The sequence below is a fragment of the Mus musculus genome, chromosome 11 (genome assembly GCF_000001635.26).
Source record: "Mus musculus strain C57BL/6J chromosome 11, GRCm38.p6 C57BL/6J".
NCBI lineage: Eukaryota > Metazoa > Chordata > Mammalia > Rodentia > Muridae > Mus > Mus musculus.
Window position 1 is genome coordinate 21,261,356 of NC_000077.6, and position 21,601 is coordinate 21,282,956.

A 21,601-nucleotide genomic window follows, 5' to 3' on the forward strand; every position below is an offset into this window, starting at 1 on the left:
TTCTAAATATAAACCAGAAAGAAAATTGGGGCTTCTAGGGGTGTGCAGGCAGTGTTCCAGGAGCTGCCATCAGACCAAAGATTGTTGGTCCAAGAGAGAGAGATTCAAGGCAATTTCTTGAAGTCTAGAAATGGTCTTGGGGGCCTGACTCAGGCCCTGCAGGAAAAATTACAAGCCATTTCAGTTAAGGAACAATAGTAGCAGACAGATACTGGGTTATAGAAAAAACTGTGGAATTAAATCAGTCTATATAATATAAGGATTTATTAACACCAGAATGGAAGCCAGTGAAAGTTGTGTTGGACCTAGATTTGTTTATATATCCACAGAAAATGAAAAGCTGTGGATAAGATACCTTCAAACTATTAAAGATTAGAATTGAGCAGGAGAGATTGGCCACTGACCCAAAAAGTGCTTAACTTCATTGAAAATGTCATTGTTTATAATTTCCCACCACACCCAACGAAATTAATGGCTTAAAAGAGCAGGTGGTGGTGGTGGGGGGTGTAGTGACAGTTTTGGGATTTTGGTTTTAAAAGGTTTCTCCACTCACATAATAAGCCAATTCAAGCAGAATTAAATGTCTAAAAGTAGATTTATTTGGGAACAGTTCTAGGGCGAGTTCATCAATCTCAGAATGAGGGCAGAGAACTCACACCCAGGCTATGTATGGCGGGCAAAGCTTTATGGATTGTAGGTGAAGGAAAATGGCATGTCAGCCATAAGCTTGTGCTCGAGTATGGTCACTTAGGTGGGGAATTGGGTGGTGATGTGTGGGGAGGAAGTTGCAACAGTTGTCAGGAATTTGGAACTGGGCTTTCACTGCCTTTTCTTTGTTAGGGCGCTTTCTGAGCAGGTTTGATTGGAGAGAGGAAAGAGGAATCCAGTTTACCAGCCTATAGGAAGCCTCAGGGGTCAAGGTTCCAACTGTATGGGTTTCTTAAAAAACAAAACAAAACAACAAAACAACACAGAAATATTATATGTCTATGTTTTCGTTTTAATCCCACGTGTGGGATACAGGGCTGCTTCAGACTGCCCACAGCAGCTGACTATGATTTGCCTCATGCTTTCTCGAGGTGTGATTTTTGCCAGCTGCAGATAGTTTCTGTGATTGAGTAACATTTGGAATTCTGGTGACTTTTCTGAGGGTAGATAGTCATGCTAGGGCCCCAAGAGGGAGGGTGGATTGTTGGTTGGTTTTCATGGTTTGTGAAATAGTCTGTGTGCAAAGAAGAAACAAGAAATTAGATATCTGGACAGTGAAGATCAAACTTGCCCAAGGAACTCAGCAGCTGATTAATTCCTCTAACCAGCAGGAACCAGTCTAAGGATATTGGCTCTCCCTTTCCTTACCCCCGACTTTATGAAGGGATCTCCTCCTCTATCTTTTTTTTTTTTTTTTTTTTTTTTGTCTTATCTAGTGTTGGGAGTTGAAAGGAGGGGAGAAGAAAAGGGGTGGAGAAAGAAAACCCCACAAAATAGCAAAAAACAAGCTGTGCACAGAGATTCGAATTATATATTTACACTTGGATGGCTTTTGAGGAAGTACTACCTTGTTTTGCTTTTTTTTTGTTTTTTGTTTTTTGTTTTTTGTTTTGTTTTTTGTTTTTTGATAGAAGGTTTCTCCGTATAGCCCTGGCTGTCCTGGAGCTCACTTGGTAGACCAGGCTGGCCCTGAACTCAGAAATCTGCCTGCCTCTGCCTCCCGAGTACTGGGATTAAAGGCGTGCACCACCATGCCCGGCTGCTACTTGTTTTGAAAAACTGTTTGTGATGTGTATTATGTCTAAGATAGATTTTGTTTGTATTGTCTTAATTTTTATTTGTTTTTTATTTTCAGTTGAGTGGTGATTTTATGCAATGGCTTCAAGCCACAGTTCTTCTCCAGTGCCTCAAGGAAGCAGCAGTGATGTTTTCTTTAAAAAAGAGGTAGATCCAACAAAACACATTCGACCTGTGCAGTCACTGCCAGATGTGTGTCCCAAGGAACCCACAGGTAATTACTTTTTGAGGAATTTTCTAATGATTTCTGTTATTAAAGTGTAGTCAGGTTTCATGTACTTACCTCAAAAGAGTAGATTTTTACAATGATTAAAAAAACAAAACAAAACAAACAAAAACTAAAACAGGGCTGGAGAGATGGTTCAGTGGTTAAGAACACTGACAGCTCTTCTAGAGGTCCTGAGTTCAATTCCCAGCAACTGCATGGTGGCTCACAACCATTTATAATGGGATCTGATACCCTCTTCTGGTGTGTCTGGAGAGTGACAGTATACTCATATACATAAATAAATAAACCTTTAAAAAAATTTAAAAAAAAATCCAAAAACGTGTAGTCAATTGGGGAATTAAAATATAGGTTTTTTTCCCCCATTTCCACTAAGTAAGGAAACTGGAAAAGTATTAAAAATTGGAGTGCATATTGAAAACTGTTTAGTTAAGATGTAGTGTAATCAGTTCTCACTATTGACAGATTATGTATTTGCAAAAATTCTTATTCCCTAAAATGTATTTTAGCTCCAGAGTTAAATATTTGTTGTACTTTGGTGGTATTTGCAGGTGTGTGCAGAGTAGTAAAAAAATTTGAGTTGTATAACACAGGTGTTCCTAGCTGTGAGTGCTCAGTCTTCTTTGTTCAGCTCCTGGAAGCAATACTGTTTATGGAGCCTGTTTAATGTTACGCATTTTGGTTTGTTGTTGTTTGTGTTGGAGATGTTGCTGTTTGGAATGATCTGTAGCTTAGTGCTCACGGCCTGTCTAGTGTAGGTAAACAGAAAATGTATGCTGTGCTTTATGGAGAAAGTATGTAGAAAGCTTCATTCCAGCACTACGTATAATGTTGACAGCCATAACTGTATGTTGTAATGTTTTAGGTTTTTAGTTTTCATAAAAACTAAAATTAATAAATTCTTTTTTTCTATTTATTTATTTATTTATTTATTTATTTATTTATTATATGTAAGTGCACTGTAGCTGTCTTCAGATGAACCAGAAGAGGGCATCAGATCTCATTACGGGTGGTTGTGAGCCACCATGTGGTTGCTGGGATTTGAACTTCGAACCTTCGGAAGAGCAGTCGGGTGCTCTTACCCACTGAGCCATCTCACCAGCCCCAATAAATTCTTAAAAATTAAATCACAGTAATTTTTATTCTTTGCTATGGAAAAAGTTTAGTTAGCTATAAAATGGACTGTAAGCATTTTATTTTTCTAAGATCTGCTTGCAAACATATAGAGCCGACTTTACATAGTTCTCTTGCTTACTTTTGCAGGTGATTCACATACTTTATGTGTTGCCCCATCTCTAGTTACAGATCAACATAGATGGACTGTGTATCATTCCAAAGTAAATCTCCCAGCAGCATTAAATGATCCTACACTAGCAAAAAGAGAATCTGACTTCTTCACAAAAACTTGGGGATTGGACTTTGTGGACACTGAAGTCATACCTTCACTCTACCTCCCACAGATCAGCAAGGAGAATTTTATAGCATATCAGCAGGAGATCTCTCAGGTAATACCTAATCTTGAATTTAGTGATCATCAAGTCAAAAATATAGGAAGATTTTTAGTTTGACTCATGTAGAGTTTTTGAGTAAGAATCTTTGAAGTTATGGGTTTTTTTTTTTTTTTTTTTTTATGTGTACATATTCTGGTGCCCTGGGTTATGTTTCTTTCTTTAGATACATTTTAATAGATTTATCTTACTTTTGTAGTGATTTTTTTTTTCTTTCAGGAATATAAATTTTTATTAGTGTTAAGATTTGGTGGGACCCTACCCTACCTGCCAAGGAGAAATGGTTCTGAGAGTTACTAAAGCTCAGGTGATTTGTGAGATTTAGGAAATGATCAGGTTAGGGTGTGAGAGGGAGAAGGCAGGTGCACAGATTCTTACGGACTCGGGATGTAGGCAGCGAGTGGATGCTGCCTCTCAGTCATTTGATTGTGCAGGTGAAAGGCCAAAGCACAGTCTGTCAGCACTCACGAGCCGCTCTGAGTTCCTCAGGAATGTGGGCAGAATCATAGGAAAACCCATAAGGGGTCTAAAGCCAAACTAACCTGTGACAGCAACTAACTGGGAACATTGCTACTACAAAGACACATCTTGGGAAGGTGGGCCATTGCAGCAGGCAAACATTTGATACTGGAGACATCTTCATGAACGACTTCATAAGAGAATTGTCCATTCTTCAGAAATTAGGATCTAATTTAAGTAGCTGATCAGTGTGAAGAGATAAGGAAGTAAAAGAGGAAGTGGTGACATTGCTGCTGTAAGAACAAGAGGGTTCCTGAGAGAAACCTAACGATGACTGCTTTTTCAAGTCGAGAGCCCAGACCAGTCCAGAGGATTCCATATTTGAAAATCCCCAGTCCTAACTTCAGTACCCTGTTGTATATTTTTGTTGCTGTTTTTTAAACACCCTAACTACTTCTGGATCCAAATTGTTGGCTCCATAGTCTACAGTTGGATAAGTTTATCAGTGAGATGACCCAAGACTGAGAATATTCTGCCCAAAGAATTGACTGGGTATGTAGGAGACACTGAACAATACCTTCTTTGTCTTTCCCGGTATGGAGCCTGTATCCCTGATACCTATTTGTTGACTTTAGAGACTATGAGGATTGCCCACTGAAAGACCTCTATTTTCTTGGGAATGATTTCCCAAGCTTTCTCTTGTAAGCAGTAGAATGTAGTCTGGCATCAGTCATCCCTCCAGGTGAACAGTGTGAAGAGGAAGCTTGGAATGTTTGACAAACCTGTTGTGCTGATTGGAAGCCCTGGTGGCTAAGATCTCTAGGTACATCCAGACTGCAATCTAAGCTTTGGCAAAGATCTGTTTACATAAATAATAGCAGTAACTTGATATTGAACTAGAACTAGTTTGTAAAAGATGCAAGATTGAGTTTTCTGAAGAGATGGAAGAAAATCATACTGTCCTAGACATGTTGAAGGACAGGGCCATAGAAACTAATTCCTCTCTTGCCAGCATGCCTACTGAGACAAAGAGAGCTTCACATACCCTACTGTGCTTTAGCTTACCGCCGCCTTATCTGGAGATAATATCCATGAAGTTGGTGACTTACTCTGAAATCTGAGCTTTAACTGTTGGGTCTGCTTTGTTGTGATTTGTCACAGGGTTTGGTGCTAGAAGAGGGGAGTCTATACAGGAGGAGATCCTGTCATCCCTTATCACACACACATTTGGCTTCTGCAGACCAAAGCCACTTTCTTGCATTGGACTTCTAGTATATGTGGCCAAACGAGACAGGGTCTGTCTCCTAGTGTTAAATCCTAGTGTTAAAGGCTTTCCTATGGCAGGCTGTGTTCTTTTGAGGTTGGGATACTGCCAGGTGTAGGCTTTGGAGGGGATAATTCTATAAATCACCTGACTAACTTCAGCAGGGGACTGTAGTTACAGGAAGGGTTTGGTGGACTTCAACGTCTACAGTTGAGCTAGAAGAGAAAGACAAACATCAGCATAAAAATATTAAAAGTTGGGGAGGTAGAAAGAGAATATCACTTTCCAGTCTCAATTGCTAATGTTTGGATTTTATTTAGACAAGGTCTTACTCTGTAGCCTTAGCTGGCTTAGAACTTACTATATAGACAGGACTGACCTCAGATCCAGGAATCTGCCACCTCTGCCTACCAGCTCATTACCACACCTGGTAGGAGAAGGTTTTGAATCAGTGTTACAACTATTTCTTTATGAACTTTATTTAAAATGCAAGAAGAAAAGGTTAGAGGTAGCTCAGGAAATGTTCTAAATTGCTAGTATAGTTCCATATCCCCTCCCCTCCAACATACATACACTTAAAGAGAGAGTAAAAGAACATGTATAATTCTGCTTAAATCATTTGGAAGATTGCTTGCTGATAAAGTTCTCAAGAAAAAAAAAATAATCGGAGTAGAACTTTTTCCATGTCTCAGTTTACTATAGCAGAGCATCTCACTGTAAGCAGATACTTTTACTATATCCAGACAAACGTCCAATTTTGTGCTTATGTTTTCTTTTTTTCTTTTCCTTCCCCCCACCTCCTCCATCTTTCTTTTCCTTTTCCTTTTTCCATTTCTTTTTCTTTTGAGGCAGGGTCTCACTCTGTAGCCCTGACCTGCCTGGAACTTGCTATGTAGATCAGGATGGCCTCAAACTCACAGAGCAAACTTAAAAGAGTGCTGCCTGCCTGTACCTCTTGAGTATTGAGGTTAAAGATCTCAGCAACCTTCTTTAAACTGTGCTTTCTGAAAGCAAGAATTGAATGCTGAGTTTGAAATGGCCTATTACTCACTTTTAGTAAGTGATTATTAGTGATATCCCAGTTACCAGTTCAGTCTTTAAAAAGTCATCTGGCACTGTGGGAAATAAGTACCAACAAAAGCTAGACTAGCCGTGCTGACCTGGGCCTGTGTGTGCTTGCACTTCACTGTGTTGCCCAACTGCCTTAACTGCTCCTTCCACCTCAGCCTCCTTAGTGAGATTATAGCCAAGAGCTGTTATCCAGATCACTACATATTTATGTTTTTATAATTACTAGGTGTTGCATATTTTAATTTACAACTTAAATGTCTGATTTTATTTCACTTGTTTACATTATTAATTTTGTGGAGATAGGAATGATATGGCTATATTATTGACATTAATATGTATAATATCAGATTTGTAACAAGTATTCTCAATTATTTTTATATCCGCTAGTATAATAGAGATCTAAATTAGTGACAGAGTGGTGTTGGGAAGGATACAGAGCAATAGAAGTTCTCGTTCATTGCTGGTGGGTATACAGAATGGTTTAGCACCTTTGCAAACAGTCTATAAATAATTGGCAGAATGTTTCTAGGACTTTGAACATATGTCCTTGTCTCCACGTCCCACTTTCCCACTTTTAAAAAATAATCATTACCTTTATTTAGTTAATTATATTTATTGTGTGTGTGTATGTGTGTGAGCATGTGCATGCTGAGGCACAGGCATAGAGGTAAGGGGACACCTTTGGCAATTGATTCTCTATGCCTCATGGTCTTGGTCCTTGGTGGCTGAGCCATCTCATCTGTCTCCCATGTGTCTTTTTAGTGTCATTCATGAAAAGAAAATAAACTTTATCTCTTTATCTCTCTCTATATCATCTATCTATCTATCTATCTATCTACCTACCTACCTACCTACCTACCTATCTAGATGGTTGGGTAAACCCAGTGCTTTACACAAGCTAGGTAAGTTCCTACCCTTTGGCTATATATATCTATATCCCTCCATAATGGTATTTGGTTCTGTTTCTATTTGTATTTAAGTTCAGAAGCTAGTGATTTTATATTGAAAGTTCCAGAAGTAATTTTGTATATTTTAATTATGTTGTAGAACATTTTGATGCTTTGAGTAATCATATTTCCACATAGCATTGATTATTATTTCATTGTTTTTTATTAGAGAGAGAAGATTCATGAGAGATGCAAGAATATTTGTCCTCCTAAAGATACCTTTGACAGGACTCTTTTACATATTCATGGTATGAATATATGCTATTTATAGACAATAAGCATAGCTTAACTTATTAATGAACAAGTTATTAACATTGGAACTTTGTTTCCTATTATATGTACTTTTTTTTTTTTAGTAAATTCTTTCTGTGTTTTTTTTTGTGGTACTGGGGATTGAAACTTAGTATGCTAGGCTGTACTCCTAGCTTTTATTTTTAGTAAGAAATTTTATAATCTAAAACCATAATCTTTTCTACAAGCTCCTTAGAGAGTGATCGTGAGAATAATCCTTCAGTTTGACAAGTATTTAATTGCTTGGTATTTGGTGCATTGCTTGTTGCTTAAAAGTAAAAGAGTAAGAAATTCTCAAGGAATTTAAAGAAAAAAACCCAAAATCGTAGCACTTTATATTAGTCACTTCAGCTTTATAAGATTGTACACGTACCAACTTGCTTCCTCAGCTTAAAAATGTCCCATAATTGATGATTAGGACTTGTGCTTTAATTTAGCTGGGGTGAAACATTTATGTATTTGGTAGGGGTTATATATTTTCTAGGAATGAGAATGAATACGTGTATACATAGGAGAGCAGTGTGCACAAAGCCATAGAGTCAAGAAAGAACAAGGCATGTTCAGAGAGCTGCAAGCCTTTTACTTGTTGGCTCTACTGGGAGTAAGAAATGATGTTAAAGGAAAGGCAGGGATCAGGCCATAGAGAATTTTGTATATCATGCTCAGGAATTTTGTCTAAAGACAGTATAGAACTACAAAATATTTTTAGGCAGGCATGGTTGGATTTTTGTTGTTGTTGTTGTTTTTTTGTTTTGTTTTGTTTTGTTTTTTGTTTTTTGTTTTTCGAGACAGGGTTTCTCTGTATAGCCCTGGCTGTCCTGGGACTCACTATGTAGACCAGGCTGGCCTCGAACTCAGAAATCCGCCTGCCTTTCCCTCTCAAATGCTGGGATTAAAGGCGTGTACCATCACGCCCGGCTTATGGTTGGATTTTTAATTGTACATTCCTAGTGAAAACAGTTAATAATAAGTAGTTATATGATGATAAGACTAGAGACAAGAAGATACTTGGCTACTGTAGTAATACAAGTAAGAAATGATGTCCCAATAATAGAGAGGACATGGAGGAGAAATGAGAGCAGAGCAGATGGCTAAGTAGCCTAGCTTCTGTGGTCCGTCAGTCAGTTTTGGTAACGGAGCAAAACGACGCAGTGATCAGTCCTGTATTTTGTGCTTCAACAGCAGCTATCATGGAGAGAGGGAGGAAGGATTTTGGAAGAGATGGAGGCTAGTTTAGCTGGCAGTTTGTAATTAAAGAAACATCTTGTTGGGACCTAGAGCCCAGGAAGGAGAACTTTAGTCTGAAATGCAGACGTGGAGATTATCAGAGATAATTCAGTATGATTGACAGAGACATGGTAGTTGAACATAAGGGTGTCAGTGGGATCACTCATGAGTGTTGAGTGAGAGGAAAGGACTGATGGTAGACCACTGTGAAATGGTCTCACTTAGGTACATAGAACACGAGGTACTCTTGAAGTAGATATAGAAAAGAGGTCAGAGAAAAGGACATCCCAAAGAGAATCCACATTGGAAATGAAAGCTATGAGTCTTAGAGAAGAGAATGATTGGCTTACAAGGTCAGAATGCTCTTTGCATGCTGAGGAGTCTTTTAGGGTTTGACAGATTTTTAGAGTGAATCTTTAAAGCAGAATAATGAATGTTCTCAGAAACCTTGATACTACCTAAGAAGGGTCTACATGAGCAAGAAGTGTAGACTGTTGGTGAGGGTGAACTTGAAGTAAGGTACTGATTGCCTGAAGAGTTCTGAGTGGATAAGGCAGTAGAGGCATTTGCACAAAGCTGAACACCGGTGTTTTTCTTACACTTTGCTCCCGAGGTGGCTTCCTTGCTTCATCCCATTCCTGTACCTAGGTTTTATCTTCAGTTTTGTAAATGAGAGAGAGAGAGGAGCATATTTCCATGCAGAGATAGAAGAATTAGTTTAAGGAAAGAATTTGAAGCTATGGAGAGGCAAAGTAATGAGTGAAGCAGACTCATAGAAGAGACATGAGGGGTGGAGTCCAAGTGTAGAAAGTAATGAGTGAAGCAGACTCATAGAAGAGACATGAGGGGTGGAGTCCAAGTATAGAAAGGCTGAATGGAGAAAAGAAAGAGGGACCGGATCGGAGATTAGCTTGGCAGGATGAAGACAAAAGTGTTCATTTGTAGATACATTTGGAGGTGATACAAACCAAGATGTCAGAGAACAAAATCAATATGCTATCAAAAATCAGTCTTTGACCAGAAATTCAGAATGAAATTTTGAATAAAATAAAAATAGTATTTCTAGTTGAATATGTAAAACAAAACTATAATCCTAGAACTTGGGAGGCAGAGGCAAGAAAATTATGAGTTTGAGGGTAGCTTGGGCTATATAACAAGTTCCAGGCCAACTTAGACAATAGAATAAGACTTTGTGTCAAAAAACTAAAGCAATTAACAACAATAAATAACAAAACCCCACATTTCTATTTTAGAATTTTCTAATATAGTTTCTAAAACCACATAGCACACCATACCTAATTTTACAAAAACGTAATGAAAAGGGCATCCAAAAGACTTGGAATGGATTCACCTGTTTGTTGCTAACTGGTAAGTTTATTTGGAACATTGTCTCGTGCATTGCGGCCTATTAGAGTGGAGACAGTAGGGAGACCGAGGAATCCTTGAGGGACAAAATGTCAGTACTTCCTGAGTTAACCCAGTGCAATATTAAAGTTTTCGCAATGTATTTATGAATGTAAACTGAAAATAAATATGAAAAGTTGTATTTACCTTTTACTTTTTTTCATAGATAAATCCAGGACAGATCTGGAGCAAGTACCTAAGGTAATGAGGCTTAACAATAAGAACACACTTTTAATATCTAATATTTTAGTGTTTAATATAATATCTTTTAATACTTTTCCTTATAAGATGCCTTCAATTGACTGTTTTGACAAGTGAGACTATTTTTTCTGAGAGGCCTTAAAATATATATTAACACTTTAATTTGAAGATTTCTTCAGATAAGTCATTTTTCCTCTTATTTTTATGTAAAATATTTAATCAACAAGACACTTTTGAAATGAAATTTGCTTTGTTGAGGCTCTGCTCCCTTATGGCCCCATCTCTCAACACTCCTGTATACCATTTTACCCTTCATCCCTCCTCCTCATCCTCCTCCTCTCCCTCTTCCCCTCTTCCCCCTCGTGCCCTTCGTCCCTCTCCTCTCTTCACTTTCCCTCAGTCCCTCCTCTTACCCCTACAACTGCCCTTTTAAGGCCATCTCTTTGCATCCTTTTTTTTTGTTTGTTTTTTTAAAATGAAAGTAATTTACAACTGAAATGTGTATTTCTGGTGTTTTTTTTTTCTTTTCTCTCTCTCTCTCTCTCTCTCTCTCTCTCTCTCTTTTTTTGTATTAGTAGTCTGTTCCTCATCACTGTAATTTATAGATATATCCCCCCTTTTAAATCATAAATACTGTAGGCTTTACCACCGCTTTAGATTATTAAGATATGGTTCTTATATGAATTTTCTTTTAAAGATTTATTCATTTATTATATGTAAGCACACTGTAGCTGTCTTCAGACACACCAAAAGAGGCCATCAGATATCATTACGAATGGTTGTGAGCCATCACGTGGTTGCTGGGATTTGGATCTTTGGAAGAGCAGTCAGTGCTCATAACTGCTGAGCCATCTCTCTAGCCCGAGTTTCCTTCTTTAACTGATAGGTCTCAGTCGCCTACCCCCACCCCCAGAAGAGTATCTGTTGTTTCCATCAGAAGGTTCTCCAGAAGGTTTGACAGTTACTCAGCGGAGTGAGAAAGAAGGATGGAAGGCAGAAAAGGGGAGAACTTTGAAAATGCTCTATGTGTTACAGAATGAGCCTGAAGCTGTCACTCTGCTGTCACTCTGGAGTGGTTTGCTCCTGCTATAGCTTACAGCTCCTGCTTCTGCTCTTTACCCACACTCTCCCTGTGACTTGAGCTAGTTCCATGCTCTATTTGCACTGTCTCTTCTACCTACATGATTTTCCTTCTCACTTTAAGTTATAAAGTATTTAAATTCTTTATAGTTTTCTTCTGAAAGACATTTTTCCATGTGTTTTCTTCTTTCCCACTGAATACAATTGACTTCTTGCCAAAAGGAGTCACTAGGGCAGACACTTGCTTCCTAAGATAGTTGCTGTTCTAGCAAGATGTTATGAATTGTCCCTTAGCATCCACAAGAAATAGGTTTCAGGCAGACCCCCTCCTCCAATAACAAAATGTGCCAGTGAGGTTTACACATGTGTATTTTAGGTACACATGTTTAGATTAATTATAATAAATACTTAATACTTTGTAAATACTGTATGTAGGTATATTGTTTAGGGGTATTAACAACAAAACAAAACAAAACAAAAAAGAACCCTTTACATGTTTAATACAGGAGCAGCTTTTCTTTTTCCTGAATAATTTCAATTCTCATCTGGTTGAATTAACTGATGTGGAACACAGAAAAACATAGCACCTACTATATGTTTACTCTTAACATATTCCTTGGATTTATAATTTTAGAGTCTGGGTAGTAATTTATCTGTATTTTTCTATGAAAACCTAACAAAGGACAGATAATAGGTATTTTTAATTAAAATTTTAAATTATAATTTTAAAGCATAAATTAGAAAACCTCCTCCTGCCTCAAATTAGGTTTTCCCCTGTCACATTCATACTATTTTTTGATATAGATGTAATGAATTGATAAATAAAATATAAATATTAATAGATTAATATTAATAGGTTAAAGTATGTTTTCAGCCTTTTGTTAGATATAAGGGAGCACAATGATTAATTATTTTGGTTACTGATAAGTCAAACTGTAGGAAAAAGGGGTCTTCAGAGATGCCTATTAAGTAAGTTATCAAGTCTGAGGGAGGGTTAAGGTATAAAACATAAGCAGGAAACACCTCTTCCCCCCCTTAGTAAATGGCAAAATTTAGATGCCCTGTAGATTATTTGGTCTGTTGTTCATGGGTGAGAATCCACTGAGTTGGGTTTTTTTTTTTTGTTTTTTTGTTTTTGGTTTTACGAGACAGGGTTTCTCTGTGTAGCTCTGGCTGTCCTGGAACTCACTCTGTAGACCAGGCTGTCCTTGAACTCAGAAATCCACCTGCCTCTGCCTCCTGAGTGCTGGGATTAAAGGCGTGCACCACCATGCCCGGCTCCACTGAGTTTTAAATAGGGAAGTTAGTAGATTGGTACCTCTATGCAGTGCCAAGTGTCTCTGTTGTAGGAAGGGACATGAGTAAGTCATTTCCATGAAGCAGGAATAAATGAAGATGAAGAGAGAAGACATGGGATCCTTAAGAAACAGAGTGACATGTTTCATTGCTTAGCTGCATGTGGATATTTTGGGTTTTAACTTTTAATTTTTTATTCTGAACATTAATTTTGAGGAAATTTTTAGCAGGAGAAAACATAAAAGTTGGGGAGACCTATATTTGACATTTTAAAAACTGTTAGTGGAAAAGGCTGGATTTAATATATGATTAAACTTACTGATGCAGGCTACAGCGATCTGCACTAGTAAAGGCAAAAGCATTTTTGTGTTTTGAATTCAGTTTTTATTTATTCACAGTTTTAGAAAGGAACCTAGGCTGCCTTTAAATTCATTGCTGACCCCAAACTTGTGGCAGTCCTTCTACCTCAGCCTCTTGAGCACTGGGATTAATGCACTACCACTTGAGCTGCAAGGTTCATTTATTTACCTTTAGTGTAAGTGCACAGATGTGTACCTGGTACCTATGGGGTCAGAAGATGGTGTCTGATTCATGGAACTGGACTTACAGATGGTTGTTAACTTCCATCTGGGCGCTGAACCAAACCCAGGTTCTCTGCAGGTGCAGCAAGTGCTCCTGACAGCTGAGCCATCTCTCCAACCCCAGTTTTTATCTTTTATGCATTTTAACTTGGTGAGAAATAGTTTTTCTGATTGAGATTTTTGCTTTTGCCTTTTACATTCAAGATCCAAGTTAATTTTGTTTCATGGTCTTAAAATGTTATGAGCTAATGGATATATAAAGAAGATATTTAACTAATTTGGGACATGCATTCTTTTAATAGATTTTTATGAAACCAGATTTTGCCTTGGATGATTCTTTAACTTTTAATTCAGTTTTACCATGGTCTCATTTTAATACTGCTGGTGGGAAAGGAAGTCGCGACGCAGCTTCTTCCAAGTTGCTTCAGGAAAAGGTAATTGAACGTCTCACTGATTTCTTTCATACAGGAAACGGTATTCTGATTAAGTGCTACTATTTTTGAGAATGCAGATTTGCTTATTAGGCTCTACTTTTAGAACATTCTCTCCTTCCTCTCTCTCTTTCTTCTTCCCTTGTATCCTTGTCTTTCCCTTCCTCTTTCCTAGCTCCCTCTCCTCCCCTTCCCTGTCCAGTGTCCCTTGGTGTTGGGTTTGAACCTTGGGCTTCATCCATAGCAGGTCAAGTACTCTACCACTGACCATATCTCCAAACCATTGGGTTCATTTTTGTTGCCACTCATAGTTAACCCTGATCTTAACTGATAGACTAGTAAGTAGTATCTTAACTTGGTAGAATAAATTTATGATTATGAAAAAGGCTCCGGAAGTTACTGAGTGCTGCTTACCTAAAATAGAAGCTGGTGGAATTTTACTTTAAAACAAAACAAAACAAAACTTAAGTATGTGTAAGAGAGGAGAAGCCAGAATTGGTACACCGTGGCGTGGCACTATGCACGTGCAGATGTCAGAGGACAGATTTGTGGAGTCCATTCCCTCCTTTCTTTCGTTCTGTTGAGTTCTGTCGCTTAGGTGGCAGGTTGATTTTTGCCCTCACTTACCAGCCCCAAGTTGATGAATTGTAGTGGAGAGAATATACTAGTTGATAAATTGCTTTGCACTTATCCCAAATATTTCAGTTACAAACCAGCTAACTCTGTAACAGTGACCTAAAAGCACAGTGAACCAACTTTCTGAAATACCATTTTCTTTCATTTTCATATTGAAGGTCATTATTTTGAAGCAAAAAAAAAAAAAAAAAGATTTAGTTAAAATATATTCTGCCATATGTGGTGGTGGCCCATGCCTTTAATCCCAGCACTTGGGAGCCAGAAGTAAGGCAGGTCTCCAAGTTCGAGGAAGCCTGATCTACAGAGCTACTTCCAGGACAGCCAGGGATACGTAGGGAAACCCTGTCTTGAAAAACCAAACCCCCCCCCCCAAAAAAAAAAAAAAACAGTTCCTGCTACCCTAACTTTATATTTCTGGTTTATAGAGCCTGGTCTTTTGCCTTCCCTCGGTCACAGCTTTAGATTTACTGTGCTGTGTCTGAGAGTAAGCATCTTGAAAGTTGTTTCTAGTTTAGACCTCTAGGCATATGAAGAATCTTGTAAAGCTTGAATGACAGCAATGTCTTCCCTCTGTTCTTTCTCAACACTTGGCTTGGAGCCTCTCAAACTGACAGATTCTTCAGTACATTTTGTTCTACTCTGGTCACGTCAGGTGGCCATTGGATCAAGTAATCTGCTTTACTGTTTGAAGTCATGTTGCTTTTCACTGAAAAAGCAGATGTAGTGAAGATGAGAAGAACAAGAGTATGAGCTCAAGAAAATTGAAAATAAAGATGTCTATTTGTAACCCATTACATGTTTTAAAAATTAAGTAAATGGCTATTATTGAAAATAATACCTTCTAATCATTTAAATCTTAGATACTGAAAGTTCATTAATTCCCCAACGCTATGAGATTCAGAAATACTGCCTAGCTTAAGTAATATGAAATTAAAAACAAAGAGAAGTGTGATGATACTGTAATAACAAATGAAGCATCTTCTCTTAGAAAGGAAGAGAGTAAGACGTACCCACTGGGGTTCAGTAGACATACACTGGACTCTTAGTGACAGAGGTGGTACATACCAGAATTTCAGAAAGCATATTAAATATACAACAGTAAGAGTTCAACTTGGTACTATTATAGTATTCATTATTCATTGAGTTAATCATTTAAGGCATTTATTACTCTCTTAAGAGTATAAAACATTGAAATAAAAATGGCAAATGGATAAAAGAATGGTTTTTAAAATATAAAATAAGCAATCTTGAGAAAAAAAACCTCAAAATGAATTGTACGTGATATGTGACTGACCCAATGATCTGTCTACTGTCGTTTTGAAACAGCATAGTAGAATATGAAGAGCAGAGTCTGACAGACTTGAGTTTATATTTTAGTTTGGGTAGTTGCTTAACCATGTGGCTTTATTCAAGTTATTTAGTGCTTTTGTGCTTTCTCAATTATAAAACGAGAATGCTACTTGTATCTGAAGTTTGTTACAGCTAGAAAACATACGTGCACATGAAATAGATAGTACACAGAAGAAAAAGTTCAGTGTAAAGTAATAACTACTTAGATAGTGTTGATGTCGGCCAAGGTGATAATTTTCTCAGAAATTTTACGACTCAAAGTACTATTAATATCTGAGAGAGTTGTGTGAGGCTGTTACCTTTGGGGAAGAAGGTAGTGTTGGAAGGGTAGTACTGAGGGACAGTAAGTGAACATGTCTCCTTTGCACTTACATTTATCTATCTTTGGGCGACACTTTTTGACTCCATTTTGTGTACCAGATTTCAAGATCCCTTAATTCAATAATTCACACAATGGAATTTATACTTGTAGAAACCTTTTTATCATTTTTAGAAAGGATTTGGATAGTCGAGAGTGATGTACTTAAGATACACCTGTTTTTTTGTTTTCTTCCCTTTGAAGCTGAGCCATTATCTGGATATTGTGGAAGTAAACATTGCTCACCAGATCTCTCTACGTTCAGAAGCATTTTTTCATGCAATGACCTCTCAACACGAATTGCAGGACTACCTCAAGAAAACTACCCAGGCTGTAAAAATGCTTCGAGATAAAATTGCACAGATTGATAAAGTTATGTGTGAAGGATCACTACAGATTTTAAGACTGGCACTTACCAGAAATAATTGTGTTAAAGTATACAATAAACTGAAGTTAATGGCCACTGTACACCAAACTCAGCCTACAGTGCAGGTGTTGTTATCTACTTCTGAATTTGTTGGAGCGTTGGACTTAATAGCAACAACTCAAGAGGTTCTGCAGCAGGAGCTTCAGGGCATTCACAGCTTCCGGTATGTCTGCTACTAAGCAAGCCCTTAGAAGTAATACCAGAGGAGTTTCAAAGTTCATATTTATATGTTGGGTTAAAGTATAGATATAGTCAAAGTGGAATGTATATTTTTTCTTTCAGATTGATTTTCTTAGTAATGTTATTTATATTAACAAAAACTATTTACTGGAGATATTTCAATAACTTAAATTTTCTAATAGATGAAATAGATACAAGGCCAATTATAATTTTGAAAACAGTACTTTGAAAGTGTTCAAATAACTGTGTCAAAATGGTAGATCAAGTTGGAAAGGCAAATACCAGAATGCTTTAAATGAATTTAGAATGATTTCTAGAGGCTCATGAAATGGCTCAGTGGGAAAGGCTCTCACCTCCACGTTCTACATGTTGTCATGGCATCTCATAGTCACATGAACACACATAAATAAATATTAAAAATTGTTGTAATAGGATTTAAGTAGAAAAAAATTAAAATTCACTTCCAATTTTCAGGTTTTGTGTTAATAGTTAGTGGGAAAAAACCATGTCCTTTCTGAGTTCTTTGAGATTACCTAAAAAAAAAAAAAAAAAAAGCAAAATAGGGCTGGAGCGATAAGTCAGTTGGAGAAGTGCTTGCCAAGCAATTATGGGGACCTAAGTTAGAGCTGTAGAATACACATTTAAAACAATTGGCCATGGTAATGGAGGCAGAACCTGGAAGAGCTCTGAGAGTCACTCACCTGTGAGCCTAATCCACCCAGCAAGTTCCAGACTAATGAAAGTGTGTCTGAAACACAAAGCAGGTGGTACCTGAGAAATAATATCCTCCCATGCACACACACAGACAGACAGACATAGACAGACACCCTCTGCTCTGTTTGGAAGGGGTGGTGGTGGCTGGAAGTGTTTGTTGTTCATGGTTAGAGAACTTGCTTAGTCTGTGTGTTTTATCTTTAGTACCACTAACATAAAACCAAACAAAGCTAATTTGACTATGAAATTACACATATACCTTAAGTTTGTAACCGTGAATATTCTATGTGAAACCGAGTTATTTGTAGACCAGTTGCAGGAATCAAGATTTCATTATACTAAGCAGGTTTTGGTGTTTTTGTAGAAGTTCTTGTCTTCTGGCAAATCAACTCAGAATTTACAGCAAGGGATTATAATTGCAGTCTTAGAGATGTGCTCTGAGGCATATGGGGATGTACTGTATTCCAGGAGAGTTAGAGTCAAAATAAGCTGATTGAAATTGAATTATTAGTTCTCCTTAACTAACATTATGTATTTGGAATGTTTAGAAAATGCATTTTAACTTGAATTAAGTCACTGATTTGTTCATTTACTGAAGAAATGGCATTGAGCACCTAGGAATGTCAGGCCGAGTGCAAAATTTTTGAGTCATGAGCAAAGCAGGGACTCTCTGCTTTAACAGTCTCCACTGTGTATTTTCTCCCCAAGGGAGAGGGGTTAAGGTTAATTTTTTTTTGAGTTTAAAACACTCAAGAAGGGGTTTTATTGTTATGGCCCCTCACGGTCATGGACATAAAGTCTAGGTGGACATAAACTTTATATACTTTGTTAAATGATTCCGTCCATAGATTGGAAACAGTCTCGGTGAGTGGTATAGACTCAACTTCTCAGGAGTTTCTTTATACATGGTTTAGAAGGAATAGCTGCCCAAATCTTAGTTTACTGTGAGCCTTGTGTCTTAAAGGCGGGCCCATGTCCACTGAGATGTATCATTGCGCCACACACAGGAGCCATCCACAATTTGGTTCTTCCTTTTTCTTTCTTTCTTCAACGATTTGGCTGGTACTTCCTTCCTTCCAGGAGATGGGATCCCTCTAGATACAGGGCCTAGAGACCAAAACCTAACTATTGCTTTTGCTCAGAGAAGAAAGTGTTTTTAGTGTATGCAGATAACATACAGTCCACACAGATGACCTCAAGGTCTGTCTTGTGAATTATGTTAACCCGGGCTAGGCAGGTACATGGTCTCAGCCTCAGGATGCTCTGTCCAGCGGGTGGGCACAGATACAGGCTCGCTTCTCAAGGATCTGCCGAGACACTTTCCTAATCTGCTCATCCAGGTTTTCTGGAGCGTACTTGTCCAGCTGAGACAGGCTGAAGAGATTCTGAAAATAAGCTTCCACACAGAACATGTTGGCCAACAGAACCTCATGATCATGGCATGGCTTGGCAGTTTTGATGGTGTACGCATTGCTGTGGAACTCTTAACTCTGGGAACATAATCCAGATTTTAATGGTTGTGGAAATTCAAAGCGTTTTGAAAGCTATTATTGAAAATCCTCTCTTTAAAATTATATTAACACATAAAAATTTGAATACATGGACCATTGATGTATATTATGGGTTTATGTAAAAATCAGGCATATCTACCTTAAATTCTCAGAATGCATATCTGCTTATCAGCAATTTAAAAAAATATTTATTTATTTATTATATGTAAGTACATTGTAGCTTCAGACACACCAAAAGAGGGCATCAGATCCCATTATGGATGGTAGTGAGCCACCATGTGGTTGCTGGGATTTGAACTCAGGATCTTTGGAAGAGCAGTCGATGCTCTTAACCGCTGAGCCATCTCTCCAGGCCCCAGCAATTCTTAATAAGCCATATTAGGAAGCTGAGGGCAACTGGGTATAAGAAGTCAGTCATCACCAGTGCAGCCTCAGTGAGCCATGTGAGCCAGCCAGTGCTGCCGTTGTTCTTGTTCACTGGCCATAAAGGTCCCTGGCTTAACTGGTAGGAGAACCTTCCTGTAGTTCATATTTATTTCCCCTAAGACTTTCTCCATCGGAGCCAGTAGTGAAAACATCTCACTCAACCTAGCTTCACTAACAGTTTATTTTTCCAAATGTTCTCTAAGGGTGGTGGTCATTGCAGACAGTCTACATCTCTTAAGTTCTTTGCTAGAGTAGTGATAGAATCATTAACTTCTCCAGCAGCAATGCCTGTAAGTGATGTAATGTGCTGTGAGTGTCGGAGATAGTGCCCAGTGAGGGACTGGAAGCCCCCTCAGAGTTTTCATATGACTCTTAGATTAAGAGGGATGTGAGGGCAGCAAGCAGAGCAGAACTGCACAGCAGCATGAAGTCCTCAGGACACATGGTCCTCTGGGTTGTGCCACACTGAGCTCACCCATTGGGGCTTTGGTAACTGGTGGGCTGTAGTCCATGAGTTCTACAGCCATTTGTCATTCCTCCCTTGGCAGTATTTTAATTTTCTGACAAATCTACTTGATAAATTTACATTCTTTATTTATATAAGCAATTTTCGGTTAATTTAATATAAAATTGTTAAATATCAGTGTTCTCTTTTTGCAAAGCTTCATTGGCATTTTTAGTGCCGTTTTTATTTAAAGGTGCAGTTAATTTTGGATTCATTATGGTTTTTGTCAAGTCAGTTGGGGAAATGTACACTTCAGGGTTGCCTTTTATTCTAAGCATTGTTGGTACAAACTGTATTATTTTTAAATCTAAAAACTTTCTATGTAAATTTCACCTGTTTCCTACCTGGGGCCTAACTTAGAAAAGCCTTTAATCTCTTTCTTAGTAGACCAACCAAGGACACCAATGCTTTAAGTTGTTGATAGTGTGCAATTTTTAGAGACACTAGTATAGGTTTACATTTGCTTGTGACGTTTGTCTTATTCTTTTATTTATTTATTGATTTATTTATTTTTTGTTTTTTTGAGACAGGGTTTCTCTGTGTAGCCCTGGCTGTCCTGGAACTCACTATGTAGACCAGGCTGGCCTCGAACTCAGAAATCCGCCTGCCTCTGTGTCCCAAGTGCTGGGATTAAAGGCGTGTACCACGCCCAGCTTTATCTTACATTTTAAGGGGATTTTTATTTCAAACTTTTAATAGTCATATTACCAAAAGACTTATTTTTTTAAAAAGAATTCAAATATTGTTATTGGTGTGTCATTTTCTGTATATTAACATTTCTTTCTAGTGACAGAAAATAATAGTTTATTTTCTTTTTATTTTCATTTCAGAGCTATTGACCTGAAAAGTTTATGTGTAAGCTTTGCTTTCTGCCTAGTAAACCTCAAACTATTTCATTTTCATCCTCTAATGACATCATACTGCAATTTACTGTATTACTCACTTTACTGTCAGGCTCTTAAACGTCTTGGGCAAGAGGTGTATTATGTCCATCTTAGTACACATTTGGTGTGAATTACCAAAAAGAAAGTACACTTTTATTCTTGGTACATTCTTTTTCTGTCCTTTTAACATTTTGTAATCATTGGGTTATGGTGATGATAACTATTTGAAATTAATTATTAATAACTATTTTGTAGTACATACCTGTGATTCTCAATCCTGGGTGTGTAATAGGCTCTTAGAGTTTTGAAGAAAGGTATATCATACCAATTGAAACCAATTAAGAATACTTCTACAATATAAGGCTTCAAGCACTGTGTATTTTCAAGGCTCTCTGAGAAGTTCTGATATGGGTCAGAATTGTGGTGCTAATTATGACTACTGCTGGGTTCTCTGAATTTTTAGATTTTATATTAAAGTGCTCACATCTTTTCATGTAAATTTCTTTTTCTTTCTTAACAAAAATTTCAACCAAAGCATCTTTCTTTTTCAGAGAAGTACTGTGTATCCAATATAAGCTACCAAGCCTGATCTCTTTTCTGAGCCTATCATTTATTCAGGTGGAAATCTTGGCTTAAATTCAATAACTATTTTCTACAATGATTGTTGTGTATATTTATTAATTTTTTGTAATTAAAAAATCAGTGATTTTACTGTTTAAAATTATTGTAATACTGGACAGTTTTAATTATAATACATTTTAACTATCACACATGAAAAATTTTTAGCAATAAAATAGTCATTGAAATAATACATATAACTTTTGCTGTATGAACTTAGA

General features: G+C 37.5%; 1 protein-coding gene and 1 pseudogene across 6 annotated transcripts in view; both read left to right on the forward strand.

Moving 5' to 3' along the window:
• The window catches only part of Vps54 (VPS54 GARP complex subunit), an 82,102-nt gene that overhangs the window by 22,324 nt on the left and 38,177 nt on the right, over positions 1 to 21,601 (forward strand). For 3 of the 6 annotated variants that reach the window (XR_380966.4, NM_139061.5, XM_011243720.1), the window contains exons 2-7: positions 1,844 to 1,999; positions 3,275 to 3,516; positions 7,430 to 7,508; positions 10,349 to 10,383; positions 13,643 to 13,774; positions 16,320 to 16,705. Coding sequence is in view for 5 of the 6 variants with exons in the window: in NM_139061.5 (NP_620692.3) it covers positions 1,864 to 1,999; positions 3,275 to 3,516; positions 7,430 to 7,508; positions 10,349 to 10,383; positions 13,643 to 13,774; positions 16,320 to 16,705 (1,010 nt within the window). In the remaining variant the exon portion in view is untranslated. Of the gene's footprint in view, positions 1 to 1,843; positions 2,000 to 3,274; positions 3,517 to 7,429; positions 7,509 to 10,348; positions 10,384 to 13,642; positions 13,775 to 16,319; positions 16,706 to 21,601 lie in introns of those variants that run through there. The other 3 variants (NM_001290628.1, XM_030246004.1, XM_006514699.4) reach the window with 2 other exon arrangements.
• Gm18817 (predicted gene, 18817) lies at positions 3,900 to 5,065 on the forward strand (annotated as a pseudogene).